The sequence below is a fragment of the Corvus cornix genome, chromosome 1A, assembly GCF_000738735.6.
Source record: "Corvus cornix cornix isolate S_Up_H32 chromosome 1A, ASM73873v5, whole genome shotgun sequence".
Taxonomy (NCBI): Eukaryota; Metazoa; Chordata; class Aves; order Passeriformes; family Corvidae; genus Corvus; species Corvus cornix.
In genome coordinates, this window is record NC_047057.1 from 67,697,617 (window position 1) to 67,715,546 (window position 17,930).

At 38.8% G+C, this 17,930-nt stretch overlaps 1 protein-coding gene across 14 annotated transcripts in view; it reads right to left on the reverse strand.

Annotated features, from left to right (window-relative positions):
• The window catches only part of SOX5 (SRY-box transcription factor 5), a 613,556-nt gene that overhangs the window by 50,445 nt on the left and 545,181 nt on the right, over positions 1-17,930 (reverse strand). For 13 of the 14 annotated variants that reach the window (XM_039570312.1, XM_039570314.1, XM_039570311.1 and 10 more), the window contains one exon: positions 7,563-7,709. In XM_039570312.1, the coding sequence (XP_039426246.1) occupies positions 7,563-7,709 (147 nt within the window). The remainder of the gene's footprint in view (positions 1-7,562; positions 7,710-17,930) is intronic. The other variant, XM_019288759.3, reaches the window with a different exon arrangement.

A 17,930-nucleotide genomic window follows, 5' to 3' on the forward strand; every position in this document is an offset into this window, starting at 1 on the left:
CATAGCCACACTACATTGAAAAATATGTGTACTCTAAAGTGATGCTTTCCACATAAAGTCTCTGAATCCCTCTTTTGCAACAGCTCATTTTACACTGAACAATTCAAACTGCATTCTGTACAACAAATGTGTAGTTCCAAGAAACCTGAGCGAAACAGTTGCCAAACACTTCAAATAAATCTAAAGTTAATACTAATCTAAAAGAAACTGTCTTGTTGAATTTGAAAATAAAACAGATTTTTCCACTCTGCTGCTAAATTTTGCTTCTCTTCAGCTATCCACAGCTACCACGGATTAGAGATTAAAATGTTTCAGATTAAAATATTTTTGGAGCTCCCTTGTTACATGATTATCATTTAGCTGTGGGTACAGGAATACTTACTGCAAAATGTATTTCTTTGCTGCTTAGTTTGAATTTCATTCTGTCAGAACGTGTCAAGAGGAGCTAATTTCAAATCTAGCATGTAGCATGGATACAAACCACCCTTCTGCAGACAAAACAAGCAGTTTCTGGAAGCTGTCAGACTGATCATACTAGAACTTGATTCAATCACCTCAGAATTTCCCTTTCTATGTTGAAAAGGAGTTCTACATTTGGTAAAAGGTGGCTACACTGCTGTCCACTACACAAGCCTGCCAACACAGCCTCTGCAATTTTTTTTCACTATTAATGCACACAATGAAATACTCAAACACTTAATCCAAAGCTGCAAAAGGGAAGATTTAATTCCTGATGTGAAGTATCTGGTTCCTTTCTAGAAGTATCTGGGAGAGTGAGAGTTCTCTGCTCTGTTTCAAGCTCTCTCCTAATCCATGAAGTACGTACACTGCTACACTACTATCACTTGCACAAGCCTGTGCTCCTGGAATAAACATACCCCTTGATTTAGAAACTCTTAAGAGCTCAGAATCTAAAAACCAAATATCTGGAATAAGGCATGACCTTTAATAAGAATTTCATATTCTGAAGGAAACTATACATTAATCTGATATTGGCATAACTTCCTGGTTTGTTATCTATATTTTAACTTAGAGCAAATATTGGTCCCTCATCTTTTCAGTGCTGCTACACTCAGCAGCCCCCAGTGAAGACTGATACACCCCAAGCTAAACTTAATGTATTTCTCCTCATGGCTGCTTCCCCTCCTTCAGCATAAAGACTTTCTTCTAAACATTTTTCAACTCTCCCCACAGATCAAGGCCACCCAAATGTAAGGAGTATCAGCAAAAACCACTGCAACCAAAATTTTTTCTCGTTTTCGTTATGCAGCTCCAGATTGCACACTCTCCTAAAACCCTTTTACTGCTATTTTTAGGACTTTATGGACAACTGGCAACATCAGCTCAACAGCTCTCTCAGTGACATTAAAAACCCCTTGACTTTGTGACACTGTTTTCTTATTTGGGACTAATACAGTTTCTTCTTGCTCTTTCTCATTCAAGCTCTTCCTTCCAACTGACAGAAGATGGGCAGTTCTGTCAAAAAGCTTTTGAAAAGTTAATGCTCAGTATTTCTAAGTAACAGGGTAAGACACTGAGCAGAAACCAAACGCCAAATCCCAGCACTCCTAAACAGTGAGGGATTCTGGAACTGAACCTGAGTTTAGTAACAGCCTCCTGAAAGTCACAGTGCCTGCTGGAATACCTTGGTGTTCAGTATGAAGCCAATGATGTGGATCATTTAAACAAAAATAATAAGAACTACCAGCTGCTGCCCATCCCACCAATTTTATTTATTTATATCAGGTGTAGAAGGCATTAACAGCAAAGAACAGCAGTGAAATAGTACGGACACAGTGCTTGTTTTTTACCACTTTGCTTTACACCTCTGTTGTTCCCTGTCTGATTTCTGAGGACCTCTCTTTCAGGAATAAAGCAGTCTTGCTTGATTTGTGTATCTCACTTTTGTTTTGTGATCAGAGATTTTGGATGGTTTTTTTCCCCCCTTTTTGTTATATTTTCTTCTGAGTTTTCATTATAAAAAATGCCAGCTGAGCCTGACAAGGGTTAACTGCCTGGCAACTTTGCTTGTGAGACATGCTCATGCCAGAGAGACATGACAGCAGGAAAGAAGAGCTGTGGACAGTTAATCTGAAAAAGCATCCTAGGAGCCCCTCCATGTATCTAATTTATTTTTAGGAAAGTAAGGAGGGGTGTTAGGCAGGCAGAATGCTGTGCAAGTCCCTACTACTGCTGCTGCTGTTTAGATACTGCTATTAACATTACTTTTAATGTTTGGAACACATTCGCTATGTTAGAAAAGCACCTTACGAAGTTCCATTAATACCCATCCTTTCACTGTGCTCCAGAAAATGGTTTAAAAAGTCATTGTTTATATGCCTGCATGTCATATATAGGAAGAAGAGCAAGGAAGAGGAAAACAACTTCAAAGATTCCGTCACCAACTCCACATTTTACTATTTAGGATCAAAAGCATGGGCGGCAAATGAGAAAGGCTTCCAGGTAAAGAGATTATTAACTACAAGAATGGAGAGAGAGATTGAAGAAAGAGCATAGCATGGATGAGGTCTCAGTTTACAGCTCCCTACTCATCACTGCATCTGTACTGTAAACTTTTCCTTGATTATCTTATAGCTATTTCTGACCTGTTTGATGCACCGGCAAGGGGATTGGGAATGCAATCACTGAAAAATGTTTTGGATGTACTGATATAGAATATTCTAGTGCTAATTGTTATTCCGGTGCTGAAAAGATTAATAGATTAATTTAGCAAGGATTTTTTTAAAATCAGTAGCATATAAAGAATCGTGTCCAGCCTGGAAACTCTCAAAAATAGAAGAGCTTTCAAATGTTGGAGATAAAACTTCTTTAAATATAGCCTCAGTGTTTTATCAGGGATGCTGTGTCTTACATCACTTTAATGAGAACTGCTGCCCTTCACTCTAAAATACTCAGTACTCTAATGAAAATAAAGATGCCTTAATTTCCTGTTGCTTGGACAGGCCTCCAGCAGCTGCTGAGCTCTCCAAAGAGACTCAAGGACTGCCATGAGTATTTGGGGCCTAACATGTGCCACGGGTTAGTTTCAGACAGGTTCCTCTTTTCTACTCTTCAAGGATAAGAATTTGTCCTCATCCAACACAATCATGCCCTTTGATCACCTGTACACAGCCATTTTAATATTTTAATGTAAATTTAATGCTTTCCTTTAACATGTTCAAAAACAGAAGCTCTTACAAGGGTACAAGGAATCTGTATGTCTACCTTTCAGCCAGGCTTCTGCCATAGCGAGAGTCATGTGGCAAATGAGCTGATGCAGCTGTGCACACAAAGGAGACTAATGTTTTCCCCAAGATCTCCCCAGGATAAAATTCCACATTCTGCACCATCATTTGAAAGGGAGAGATGACAGAAAGGGAGACAAATGCACCCGACTTAACATGGCTGCTTAGGGTAGTCATCTAAAATGAAGTTCAAGTCAACAATTTGCCTGAAGTAGAATCAGAAATATCATATAGATGAGTTTTACGGGCCTTTTTACCATTTTAGGGTTTTTTTCTTCTTTCCTTCAGATATTTTCCTTTTTGTTTTCCACTATATTTTTATCTTGAGTTAAGAAAGCTTTCCTACTAAAACTAGGTAGTCCCATCATCAGTTTTGACTGGCACAGGAAAATCCACAACCAGCTCCCCATAGTTTACTTATTTTTCCTAGTAACATAACCTGTGGTATGCCTGAATTAAAATGCCCATTTCCAAAGGCTCTTATTCTTTATTTTTTCCCTGGTCTCACATGGACTTGGTAAGAAAGTCACCAGTGACTCGGCTGTAGTTCCCTGACCTTCCCTGGATGAGAATGGAGCAAGCACACCTTGCTCCCTTTCTATCCTTCACATACTATAACCAGGATGCAAGACACAGATGGTGCACGTGGCAGCAACTGTAGCACCATCAGCAGACACTCCTCAAAAATGGAAGAAGTTCTTCTGGAGAGACTCTGGCCATCTTAAGGCCAATCTGTTCAGCCCTAAAACTTTCAAAGGCCATTTACTTGTAGCCTATAGGTGACACGAAGAAAATTCCATTAGAAGTGTTCACTTTGGTGATCAGATAATGTGAAACTAAAGCACCCTCTTCAGTTAAAGATTCAGATCGATATTTGTCTGAATATTGTAGCTGAGGAGAATCTGATTGTGTATATCCAGCTGCTTACTGCTGTTTCTGGCCTGTCTGAAACACATTTCCTTTCCTTGTCACAACTCCCAGGTGCTACTGCTGAGTAAATGTAACATCACTGCCAGAAGTATTTGAATAAAACAAAAAAAAAATTGATTTGGACAATTTGTGTGCTCTTGTCATTGATGGAGACAGAACTGTGAGTAGGGTTAGGGCTGAGGTCATAACAAGGTTAAAAGAAAAGCGCCCAGGAATTCTCTCCTGTCACATTTCACACTGAATTGCTCCTGTTTTACAGAAGATGCTACAGACAATGCATTGTGCTCCATTAAATATGGGGAATAGTTTAGCTACATTTACAAGCTACATTGAAAATTCACTCTAGAATTACTGCACTTGAGAGGTTACATGGAAAGGGCTAGAATATTGCAGCATGCGGGCACTAGATACTATATTTATCCATGACACATAAAAAGCCAGAAACAAAGGCAGGAATGAACAGGGCCCTGATAAGTGAGGGTGAAGTTGCTGTCCTTATGCAAGGGTGTAAAGCACCTCATCTGAAGCCAGCGAAGACTGGAGCTATCAGGTGAGAGTCCTGGTAGCATGGTAAAGGTCACTGTTCAGATAAGCATAGTGTCTAAAACATTGCTTTATTTTATCTTGTGCATGGGCCTGTACAAGCAAGAGGCTTGAAATGAATCACGAGATGGGCTGGAAAGTTATTCTGCCTAGTCCTTATCTGCACCTCTGCATGTTCTCTCCTATTTGCTTGGGAGCCTGAAACCACCTTCAACACCCAGTGGGGCAGTATGCAAGCATTTACATGATCAAAAGCAAAATGTGCTTAAGACAGACTTTGGAAATCCAGCACACTTTGGCAAACTTCAAAGATAGTTGCCTTTCAAACGGGTTGTGGAGGAGGCCTTGGTAAATTTGAATGGTATGATTAGCATACCGGCTGTTTTAAAAAACTGCTCAAGAAGAAGCTGTGTTAAAATCCATTTCCGCAAGACACATGCATTTTTCTTTTGGACACGCTCCACTAGCTCCGTTTCTTAAATCAGTTTTTCTGGCATGGATTTCTTCTTGGAAGAATGTACGACACCAGCTCAGTTTCCTAACCAAAACTTGACAGAATGTGTGCAGTACAGCATAATGGCATCTCTACTTCATGGCTTCCTAAAAGTTACAGTACTGAACCCTTGGAAGTGAATTTGACTATTCCAGGTCACATCTGCTGAAAGGCAAGCAAGATGACAGGAGATGCCAGGGTAGTCTGTCCAGCACAGTTCAAACACTGGTGAGGGCCACTGATAAAAGGTTTGCCAAAACAGGAGTTGCCAAGGTCTTAAAGGAGTTTCAGGGATGTTTTCAAGTCTTACTAGATTTAAAGGATGATCCTTGGCAAGCTCCCCCTGATGCTTCTCAGCATTTCCAGAGCCAACAGTTGTTCCATCTGCTGCTGAGGCTGACTTTGAAGAATCCTTGCAAAGAGCAGCACACTAACTTTAACATTACACAAGAGAAGAAAAAGCCACAGCTTTTCAGAAGTGACCTAGATGTTTGCCAGTAGCTTGACACACTCTCAGGTAAGGCTGTCTCCTTGTCTCCAAACACTTGAGCGTATTACCAAAGCTGTGCCAGTGTAAACTGTGGGCTGAAAATAGAGATTCAGTAAACAGCATCTATTGAAAGCTGTTCTAAGGCATTAACTATTCATCTGTGGAGGACTGATGTACATTAAGAGTGAGGAAGATCACTACAAACTAACTTCAGGAATCAAATTGCTAATGGGGATTTAAAAAAAAAAATTTAAAAATGGCTGTGAAACTCAAGACATATTCCCTGATGACAGTTAGAAAAATTAAACATTAAAAAAAAAAAAAATCGGCAAACAAAATAAACTTTTGGAGCTGTTGAACACAAACAAGCTTTGAAAAAGCAAAGAAAGGTCCACACAGACACAAACAAAGGTGTTTACTTCCAACACATAAGCTTCAGTTTCTGCCATTGTGATGGATTTGCCAGTGTGTTTTCTGAGCCACTGCACTATTGTGTAAGCTTTATTCTAATTACTGTAGGCTCTAGAAAGGTTTCTTTATTGTTTAGTATTATAAATAATTGTGCTTCCAGGCTGGGGTGCAAAGCTCAGAACAGCACTTGCACAACAGCTCAGGCAGGTCAGGTGACCTTTCTCCAATTCCCATCTCTCTGGTGCTGAGGACAGACAAAGTGATATGTCTGTCATACACCATTACCATTAGAACAGAATCTTGTTCTTTTATTACAACTGAACTCCGCCGGATTTCTCAGCAGGAATGCTAAGTGAAATCAATGTCTTGGATTTCCAGGCTGAGCTTGGAGGTCACAGCCACTCTATCATTTCTCAGCATTATCCCTTCTCTTTCTCTCCCACTCTCTCAGAGCCTCCAACTGGCACACAGCAGATTGAAAACAGCATGCAGCACAGGGCTTACACTGCACAATTTTACAGCCTTTTGGAGCCCCCTTCCTTTCCTTTTGGCCCACTTTTTTAGTTTATTTTTTTCCCCCACTTTGCAAAATAAGTTTTGTTTGTCTCCTACAGAACTGCAAGCCAAAGGCACTGGAACACCTAAAAATATGAAAAAGCAATAAAACATGGGAGAGAACAGAGATGATCTTGACAGCTGTGAGTTAAAAATGGTTATGCTCGATGTTACCAGCAGATATGGCAGGCCTTGTAAACCTGCAATTGCCACAAAATACACACTGTGCCCCTTAGATCTCATCAGAAATTCTCCTGCTGCACAGGAGAAGCAAAATCAACATCGAGATTTTAAGTGTAGGAGATCTCACAAACTGCCAGCCACACACAAAACCCCCCTTGTAAAGTGCACAAACTTGCTAACCAAACACTTTTTAAAAAACCCAAAACCCAACAATCTACCATCAAGCACTGCTTTGTGAGTTCTTGCTCTAAGAGAAGAGACCAAGCCAAGGAAAAGCCACAGGAAGTCAGAAAGGAGAGAGGGAAGAGACAACCTAAAGCTTGATTCATCAACACAGCAGCTACTGATTTCAAGCCATGTCTTTCATTCTTTCAACATGTATCTCACTGAGCTGACAATGGTATTATTTATTTGTCTGGTTATTTTTAATCTGAGCTGCTTTACTGTTAGGGTAAAAACAAGACACTACTGTCAATTCAAGGAATCTCTCCTGACATGATAAAAGGACATGGACAGCATGCTAGAGGGCACCAACAAAAAGGAAGGACACATTTTTATCAAGCTCTTGCTGTCACCTAAATAGGACTGCTTTCTCCCTGCATTCCTTAGCTAAATTCTTCCTAGATGTTTTGCAACAACCTCCTCCCATTTCAGGGAGACATCCTGGAAACAGAGCTGCCTGCAACTGAGAGGCACAGGCCTGGTACAGTACCTTGCTTTTGGGTGGAGGGCTGTTTGTGCTCTTGTCTGTGTGGATGCTGGTAGGGGACACGGCAGCACCAAGGTTCCCCTGGGGAATGCCAGGAATCTTGCCTCCCGGAGACACTTGCATCGCAGCAAGTTGGGCAGCATACAACTGCTGGAAAAACAGAACAAAAAGAAAAGAAAAAATTGGGGTGAGGTGGAAGACAAGAGAGACATCATAAATAAATAAATAATCTTCCCAAAACTTCTGCTACTGCAGATGATACATTTTCCTTCCAATGGGTATTTTTTATTTAGCACATGTATGTTTCAAGACATCAACTGTCATCTTCTCTTTTGTGACTCATTCCTCCAGGGATGAACAAGAGACGTCACCATGACGTCCCAGCTTCCCTGTGTGTCCAGGGATTCAAAACAGGGAACAGAAGCTAATGCTCATGGTTTGCCTGAGCTACTGGACAATCTTCCCTTTCCTGAGGCATAAAGGCATTTCCACCAGTAATATGCATCAACCCCTGTGAAACACATACACTGTTTGATATGATGGTCTCTGTGCTACTATTTTATGTTTCTTTATTTGCTGTATTTTTCCTGTTTTCCCAGACTGTAAGGTGTTTGGGACACGGAACGTCAAAATTTTATTTAGTAATTACTGTGAGAGTCCACTCTCAGTTGGGTTGTGGGGAACCACTAGAGTCAATACAAATATACACATATCAGTGGTACTGTCCATTAACTATTAGAAGCCCCAATTAATTCTGAGAACCCTTTCTGTGATAGATGCAATGCAGACACAGAGTGGAAATGTTTTTCTCTTCAAAACTAAACCAGTAAGGCACTTTAGACACATATTTTATTATTAACATGTGAATACTTATAATTACAGTCATCTGTTTAAAGTTAAGCACTACAGTAAGAGTTTAAGGGACAGAGGTCAAAAGCAGTTAGAAAGGGGGCAAACTAGAAGTGCCTGGAAGCTCCCCTGACCTCCTAAAAAAACATGGAGAAAAAAACCATGGTGGGCAGGAGAAGCAACAATTGTTGCTGCTTTGTGAACAGGGAGGACCTCCCAAGTCAGGAGCCGAAGAGAGCAGGAATGTACTAACAAAGGCTTTCCCTCCTCAGCCCCAGCATCCTTTTCCAGGACTCACACTAGTGCTGTGTGAGTGACTAGTGCTGTGCAGTACATGTGTAACACTGAACAAAGACACTCTCTGCCTGCAGATGCTAACAGAGCTTCTAAGATGCAGTACGACAAGGGATAACATGCAGAAATATGGAATTGGATGTGAAAAAAACAGGGTGGCTTCAATATGACTAAGTCTACAAATTCTTGTTGGTAGTGCTGAGTTGTTTTGATGTTGTTTCTCACTTAATTTTATATGCTGATAGACGAACTAAGGTTGGAGGGCACAAAGAAATGCCATCCCAAACCATCAAGTCTGAAAGAGGAGTATGAGGATTCATTTCATGATTATGCTACATGGATCTGTGCAAAAGGTGCAGAGACATTGCTAATATGAGCTCACAGTACATAAGCCCTTAACTTGATCAAATGGGCAAGACTTACTGCTCTGAATCTTGGACAACCCTGGGCATTGTCTCATGATTCCCTGTACAAACTCTTCCCTTTGCTGGTGCACAGTCCTAGCCCTTTCACACAGCTAAAAGCAGCTCACTGCTCTTTTAAGTGTAATCAGACACCAAGTTTTTACTTGTTTCTTTTTCACTCTATTATTTTCAGGCTCACTATTATTTTCAGTTTTGAATCCTTTTTATTTCTTTACTCTACTTGGATCACTGCTTGACCCTTATTTTTCTGTACTTCTTAATCACCATTTATCCATCCCATTCTCCTTAGTCTCCCTCTCTTTCCCTATCATCCATTAATTCATCTGCTCTGTTTTAGCCTTTTCCTCATATTTATTTATTCATTTATTCTATGTGTTACCCCCAGTGAGTCTGAGCCAAATAGATGCAAATCAACTACAGATAAAGTAATCAAAAACAATCCAGCTCCAAATAAGTCACAGATTCAAATGCATGTATTTATCAGTTGAAGCTCATATCCATTCATTCTTTCTAAAGAAGCCCAAATTCTGCAGGGAGAAAGGAACAAGGTCTCTGTGAACTAGGGAAGAACTACAGCAGGCAGTTCAATGAAAACCAAGCCAGCATTATGTATGAATTAATATATCAGAGGGGCAATTGTTGTTAAAGAAATAGGATACATGATTAGAGAACAGCTCAAAAATAATGGGACTCTGGAGCTGACAGAGCAGATCTATGGAAAGCTTTTCCTTTTCTTTTGCTCCCTCGTGAAAAAATGACATAACAAATTTAGGAAACTATGGGAAAAAGACAAAAGAAAGTCAAATGGCCATTAGGCAGGAAAGGTTCAAGCTTGCTGCTACTCTGTAGATTAGATATCAGAGAACATGTCTAGTCCACATAAAAATAACACAGTCATTTTGGACACTTGGCAGTCCTGAGCGAACTGGAGATTACTGACAGGCCATACAGGGCCTGCTGAGGACTGAGCTTTACAGAAATTTCTGTGTGGGGAAGACTTTTCCAAATGAATCTTTATCCAAAGATGGAAACACAAGAACTAAACTACATTAAATACATGCACAACATGGTGTCCAAGAATCTGCACATCTTACACCTTCCAGTGGTCTCTGAGCAATGGCTGGAAGCTGGTTCCTCCTCACAGTACTATCATCAGCCACCTTTCTGACAATGTATGCAGACTAAATAAGCACTGGGAATGTATTTTTCTATGCAACAGCCCAGAAGAAAGCCCTATTTTCAGGTGAAAAATGGAATATATGGAATTTCAAATGCCTTATTCTCACTTCAGGGATGGACACACCTGAAGAGAAATGAAACACACAGTATGGTGTGGAGTAACCTGGAAGGAGGGGTGAAAGAAAATCTATAAAGCCTTCATTCATGCTTTGTAAAACCTTCTGTCCTCCTGTTATCAGATTCAACATCTCACCTCAATTTGATTTATTTTGAGAATTAAAACCAAACATTAATCAAATTTTATAAGAGGTCCCTTGTTAGAGTCCTCTCTTAAAAGTCTCTGTCTGCAACACAAACCAACTATTCTGCAGAAAAAGCAGTATCAGGCCCAGCTCTAAAATGAAAAGCGTAAGTTTATGAAATTGCAAGAGTTTGAAACCTATTTAGCCAGTAAGATTGCCCCTGTGTCACCCTCCCATTTCAAAAACTGGAAAGAAATACACAACATGCAGCACATTTCTTAGACTTTCACTATTTTTGAGCTTTTGCATTATTGAACTTGTCTATTCATATTTAGATGTTTCAGGACATGATGATCTCTAGCTCATACCCAAGGAAAGGGCAATGGTGTGACCAAGTGCTGTGAAACAAGATGGCTAAATGACAATAATTTGTGCATTCATTTCATAGACAAACTGAACTCCAACAAAAGAACATTTCTACCTCTGCTTCCATACTGGCTTCAGATTTTGGAACAATGAATAAATCTCTGTAGAAATATTCAACTATCATCTAAAATGTACCCCTATATCATATACAGTAATGAAACCAAGACCTCAAAAAGTGCAAGGAAAATGATGTTATTCTGTATCACTCCTGTAATACACTGAGTTTGAGCCTCTTAATTTTTACCCCAAACAGAGACTGGCTAAGGCATTTCCACCACCATCAGCTAACCTAAAGATTCAATGTCAAATTCTAGCACTCTAGGAGGTCATTTTGCTGCACCTCATACAGGACTTCTTATCTATATGGTCTTGATTGGTTTATTGTGACCAAGGCATTCAGTTGCAATCAATAAAGCACTATTGCTTTAGGCAGGTTTATTTTTGCTACACATAATAAATAAGGATAATATTCTGAATTTAAAAAGATAGATAATACTTCTTCAAGAAGGCAGAATTGGGTTTCTGAAAAAGCAATTAAAAAGTAACATCTATTGTTTGTTTATAACTAAATGACTACGTTTAGGCTCCCCTGCCCATGTGCAATATTGCATGTTTTGTTAATGTTTTCTCATTAACCTCTTATGAAAATCTGTATGGAAGCAAAATCATCAGAAAAAAGCACAATTTGATACACTTTAAAATAAGCAGGAGGTATCGTTAATTTTTTAATGCTGTCTCTCTATTCTTAAGGTATTAAACAAAAAATCCCCTTTCTCCCTAGGTCACCACCTAAACCATTTATAATTCTTCCAATATATTAAGTAGAAATATTCAGCTGAACTCTCTAAATTGACTAGTTCTAAGACCTCTTGGCTTGATGACTCTGTAGTACATCAACAGCAAAGCCTTAAGGTTAGGCCAGCTTTGAAAACTTTCCCCTTGGGCATTGTTGTTACACGTTAACAATGCTCATTACTGCTTGGAGGGTACACTAAAAATGAATTCTTGTTCTATTAACACAGAAAATGAGAATGAGATTTAATAGCAGTTTTAAAAAGGGTTGAACAAAGTGCTAGCAATTACACAGGCAGAAATAGTTGATTCAAGCACCTATAGGCATTTGGATTACAGTATTATCTCTTATTAAAATATTTTTATTAGTGAACAGTGGAGATTAAGAGCTGTTATTAAAAAAACACAGAGAGAGACAGGTGGTACTGGGAACTGAATCAGTTGCTGCAATAAATTTGTTTCTGATAAAGTGCTTTTTCAGTGAAGATACCACAGCGATGAATTTACAAACCACTGTGCCTGAGTGTTTTAACTGTTGACTGATCCACCACTTCAATTTCTTTGTCATTCTGAGACCCATCATTAAAAATATACACATGAATGGCCTTCCTCTTTGTTTTTTTTGCATAATCAGGGGTGGGGGGGAGGGAAATGGTATAAAATGAGACTCACTCAGAATACATGAATTTCATTTTTCTTTACCTCAAAATTTATGCTTATATAAGGCATGAACACTTTGATTAAGGCAAACAGAATTAATTTTGAATCTGTTCAGGTGGTTTTTCTGTTGAAAAGGGAATTCACCTAAAGCAAACATTTGACATACATCCTACTGTAAGACAGGTTTTTAAAAGTACTAGCAACATAGATAAAAGCTACAGAAATTAGAATTAAAGCATTAGTGATTGGTAGCAATGCTTGCTAGATATTCTACAAAAATGTCTTCATTTATGTATTTGAAAGGTAGAAATGCCAGATTTTATTTTTGTCTGAGTTTCCTTCAAAGACTGTTAGTCAAACATTTCAAAGGCACATGCTAATTTGTACATTCAAACTTCAGCAAAAGCTTTTAAGTGCCCCCTGTTCGCATCAGATGGGAGATTTGCGGAAAACAAAGATAATATTTGAACACAAAGACAGTAAGCACCTTTAAAAACTTGCCCAAAGACCCTATTTCAAGGTGAATTTGCTAACTTTCACTTTGGGATAATTTCAGATAATAACAAAATAGAGCTTGAGATCCTGAAATGCACTTAAAAGTATTTTGGTGCACTCTGGGATTTATTTTATTTTGCTTTGTTCCACAGAATTCTGAACAGAGTGGAGAATTATTACTGTTCCACCTAACATTTGCCTTTATCACAGCCAATTCCTACAAGAAAGTGCCCTGCTCCCAGTGCTGAGGCATGCAGAGACTCCCTGTGGCAGAAGACCTTGCCTGGACTAATGTTTCCTTTATTCACCAAGCAAAAAATAGCAAGCTGGATGAATTCACCCCAAAATTGTGGACCACAGAGAGGTTAGAGAAAATACACTAAATGTTGAAAAGCTGCTCTGCTCCTTCCCACGGCCTCAAAACCCAGCTAATTTTCTTTGAAAACTCCCATCCTGGCTATGCTCTGCATCTAGCCTAATGGCAGAAGACAGGTAAGTAAACCACGTATCAAGGAACAATAATAAATATTAGAAAGTTAAGACCGGGCTAGTTAATAGATAATTAATACACTGTGTTTAATCAGAGAGCATTGGTGACACTTGGAGGAACTGCCTAGAAAAATTTTGACTCATGATGTCTCAGATAAGATCAGATGTGTTTTATGAAGGTTAACTTCAAACAAAATTTATTGTGCTCAATAATATTTTACATTTTGTTTTGTCAGACTAGACAATACAACGGTCTCTCTAGCCTTAAAAAAACCTGAGACTTAGAAGGAAACATTGAGAAAAACAAGTTCTCATTAGAAAAACTGTGAAGCATTCACAAACAGAATAACGTTTCATTTATACACTTGCAAGCAAGTTACAGGCACAGCCTTGTAAGCACCATCTCTCTCATATTAGAAAAACATCACTTTTAGAATCAGTAACCACAAGTCCATAAAATATGATTCTGGTAGCTGATCTCTAGGGTTCCAGGCCTGCAGACCTTATTACTGAGAATAATCCCACTGTAGCCAACAGGCCCGCTTTGCCTGTGCCAGGATGAATGCACTAGCTCTTTTCTCATTTGGAACCTCCAAGGTATGACCAACTGGGGATCCTTGGCATCCAGAAGCAAGGCTGGAATCCAAGTCACTGAAAAACTGAATGAGCTTTAGGTTTACTTCTGAAGTAAGACTTCCACTGCAGTACATTCAAAACAATGCTTGCTTTCATTGTAGAACAGTGACAGTGAATAAAGTAAAACATGTACCTACAATTTATGATAGCTCTGAGTTTTCTCAGAAACTGATGTAATTTTGATGTCTAGGACACACATTTTAACTGAAGTACAACTCTATTTGTATTTATAGCGGCTTCTATGGGAAAGACACTAACTATAACACCCTCAAATGTGAAGAAATGCAGTTTTCCTTGAAAAGCGTTCTTTAATTCTGCCAGTGGATAAACGCTGTTCAACTATTAGCAAGGTGAGAACCAACACCCATGACATAACTGACTGCTCCTGGTGACACAGGAAGACTGTAGGAAACTTCTGATTAGAGCCTAGACCTCATGGCTCCTTTGTCCCATGCCTTTAACGAGAAGACAATCCTTCTACAGGATGTAACTGTAGGAACTTATCAATAGACACTTCCTATCAGAGACTAATATGATCTGTTAGTCTCTATGATAAAATATCATTGCAAACTGTGTATTTAAGATTGTCTGCTCTTTACAAGTAAAGAGATTTTAACTGGAAAACTGCCCAACTGGCCTACATATTCATACATACCATGTTCACACCATATGACAGTAATTGAAATAGAGTGACTATATGGAATGCAATTGGAGAGGAAATTTGATAATGTCTCATGGAAAAAGTCTGTTGGATGAAATGCTGCAGATAAACAGTGTCCCCTTCGAGGAAAGCAATTAATATTGTATGTATTTTAAACTATTAAAAAAAAAAAAAAAAAAAAAAAGAAGCTGGCAACAATTTATTCCTATAGTTTGTTATGCAGTACCAGAATATAATAATATATTCTTGCTGCCACTATTAATTATTTTTATGCCAATGGAACTTCTTACGTTAGAAAGAATTGCAAAAGAAATTATTTAAAGTAAGGACATACTTTTGACAGCATATTCCTTATGGATTATACAGTAAAATTGGCAGTGGTAATGTAGAGGACTAACAAACAGGCATGTGCGGCTTAAGAAGGGGCATTTGTTTTGTAAACTGCATTCCCTTTATCACCAACTATTCCGTAATGCAGAATACAGATGACTATTCTGTAATGAAGATGAAGTGTTTGAATGAAGGTTCCACATGGAGACTGCTGCTCCAGTACAGCTTTGGCAAATTAGAAGCTTGAAGTCAGTAAAGTGGCCCAGACATTTTACTCCATAGGAAAAAACTCACTACTGCCTATTTGTTTACCACAGGTATGCTTCCCAAGAGCTTTATTTTTTTATACATATATCCAGATTTTTGACAACTAGCTCAGAGCACCTGACTTCAGTAAGTATAATTTCTCATTTGAGAGACCAAAATTCTACGAGTGGCCATTTGACAAAATACTTATTTCATAATGCATTGCTTTACTTGACTGGTACTGTATATAATCATTCACTGTTATCCATTAAGTGACCAGAGTAGTTAACAAGCAAGCACTGCCAGCAGAATTACTGTAAATAAGGTTCTATATATTTCAGACTGACGAGCTATAATTAAGGCATTTCACTATTTTACACACATTTCCTTAAGCAACTCTTTCTACAGTTTTTATTTATAGATTTTCTGTTTGCATTTTAAGTTGTTGTATTCAACAGGGAATTAAGTCAGGGAAAATCTGTGCCTGTGTTAGGACTGATACTGAATTAATTACTTCAAATCTGAATACTCTGTGTCTCCTGAAGTTAAGTGCAGAGCTTGTAGTAGAAAGATTAAGGTCAACTGCATTTCTTATTTTGAGAGCATGGATTTGCTGACTTGAATGCCGATATGGTATCAGGTTTCAGATTCTAAGATTCCTTGGTGACTTGTCTCTCTTCTTCAGGCTTACAGTAGTGAAATAGGTATTCTGCAGTACATATGGATCACAGCACTCAGCCTGCTCTAGAAACTCTTTCTTGATAAGCTGTGATAAGAAGTGAGTCCTAAAATACTAAAGTCTCTCTTTAAAGTAGTAAAGAGATGATAATCACCTACCAGAAGCAACAATGCCACATTGCCAAATTAGAGTTTGTGGGAGGGAAAAGAAACAGATGTAAAAACTTACACTTGGATATTTTTTGCCCCCTTATAGTTGTAGCTTTATTTGTTAACTATGATATCAAACAGTCAAATGAGAAATATTTTCTTTCCAGTCTGTTTCCATCTTAACATTAAGAGTATTTTTGAACCTGAAGTATCCTACAATTGTATCTGTTGTCCTTGAAGGGATAAATGAACATTGTTCCTCATTTATCTGACACATACAGGAGCTCAGTGACATCTTACTCAGCTCACTCATAAACTTAATTTGCTCTTTGAACTGAGTTGTATTACATGGTCAAAGGGTCTGGATAAAGGCGCAGGAGGTAGAGAGTGGCAACCACTCAGTCTATCGTAAACAAGGCTGCTCTCTTTTCAGCTTAGGTAGAGAGGAAAGAAAGTGACATTTGTGCCTTAAAGGGGAGCTAAGGACTGTGTTTGAGCTGCTTCCCTCGTGCCAAGCCTCCCTGGAAAGAACACATAAAGGAGGAAGTGCAGGTAGAAGAAGAGTATTGAAAGGCAGGGGCCAGTGATGGACAGATCATCCAAGCTGCAGAAGAAAATGGACTTACTCTGAGAGCTAAACTAAAACAAATTGATTTCTAGTATGGTTCTAAAGAGATTTTTTGCTGTTTCCCTTTTTCCTTAGCAAGAAACACTGATAGAATGTGAAATAGCATCTTTATCCAGCTGCGTAAGTTATTTTATTTTATTTTATTTTATTTTTGGAGGTGGAGAAAGTAGAGCAAGGTTATTATTTGGGGGGAGAAGAATGGCAGTCCCACAGTGTTACCTTTCCAGTTTATGCGTTTCTGTGCCACAGAAAATTTTCAAATAGGTTCAACTAGATTTAGTTCTCATGCAATTTTTGTACATGTTCGTTGCTTTACAGTCTCCTTCCACAAGTCCTCAAGAAAGCTAACAAGTCCTACCTCATCCTATGAGATCCTGTTGTGAAGTTGTGGTATCAGTACAGGGCACCAGTTCTCCTCCCCAGCAGCACACTGTGATCTCTTTCCATAAAAGCAGATTATTTTACAAGAATTAAGGAAAGCTCCAGCTCACATGTACCTTTCCTTTGGCCTTAACCCACATGGAATCCCCTCTTCCAAAACAGAGTGGTTTTGTTCTAGGTATTATTAAAGACAAGGCTTGCTGAAAAAAGTCCATCAAACTTATTTGACCTGTGGAAAATTGTAATTCCAATCACCAGCAAAGAAATAAAGAAATTGCCCCAATTTTGAACTATCAATATTGAGCCTCACTGTATCAGAGCAAATCTATGTTCCAAACCAGAAACCAGCTGAATTTCACTCTGGTGAGACTTCTCCTAATGTTCTCAACAGGGAGTCCTATCAACTTAAAACTCACGGGAGTGCCTAAATTAGCAAATTAGCCCCATTGCTAGAAGCTGGATAACTTGGATGCTTACAACCACAAATGCATGTTTGTTTAATTGGGATGCTTGAGCTTGGGAGAGAACAGGCTACAAAGAGATGTTAGAGTATGTAGAGAGGGGTGGCATTATTTGATAACAAGATTGCTGAGAGAGCAGAAAGCACTCAATTGATGTCATTATTTTGGAGTCTGCTTCATTATAGGAAAGTCTCCCCTTAACAAAATGAAATAACAGAAACAACTCAATAGCTGTTCAATATTTTTATTCTTCAATTTTATGATAAAATGGGTGTGGTCTGTAAAACTCCCCCTTCAATGGAGCCCCTAAAACTCCAGAGAGCCTGAAACCTCTGTGAAGCTTTGGCAA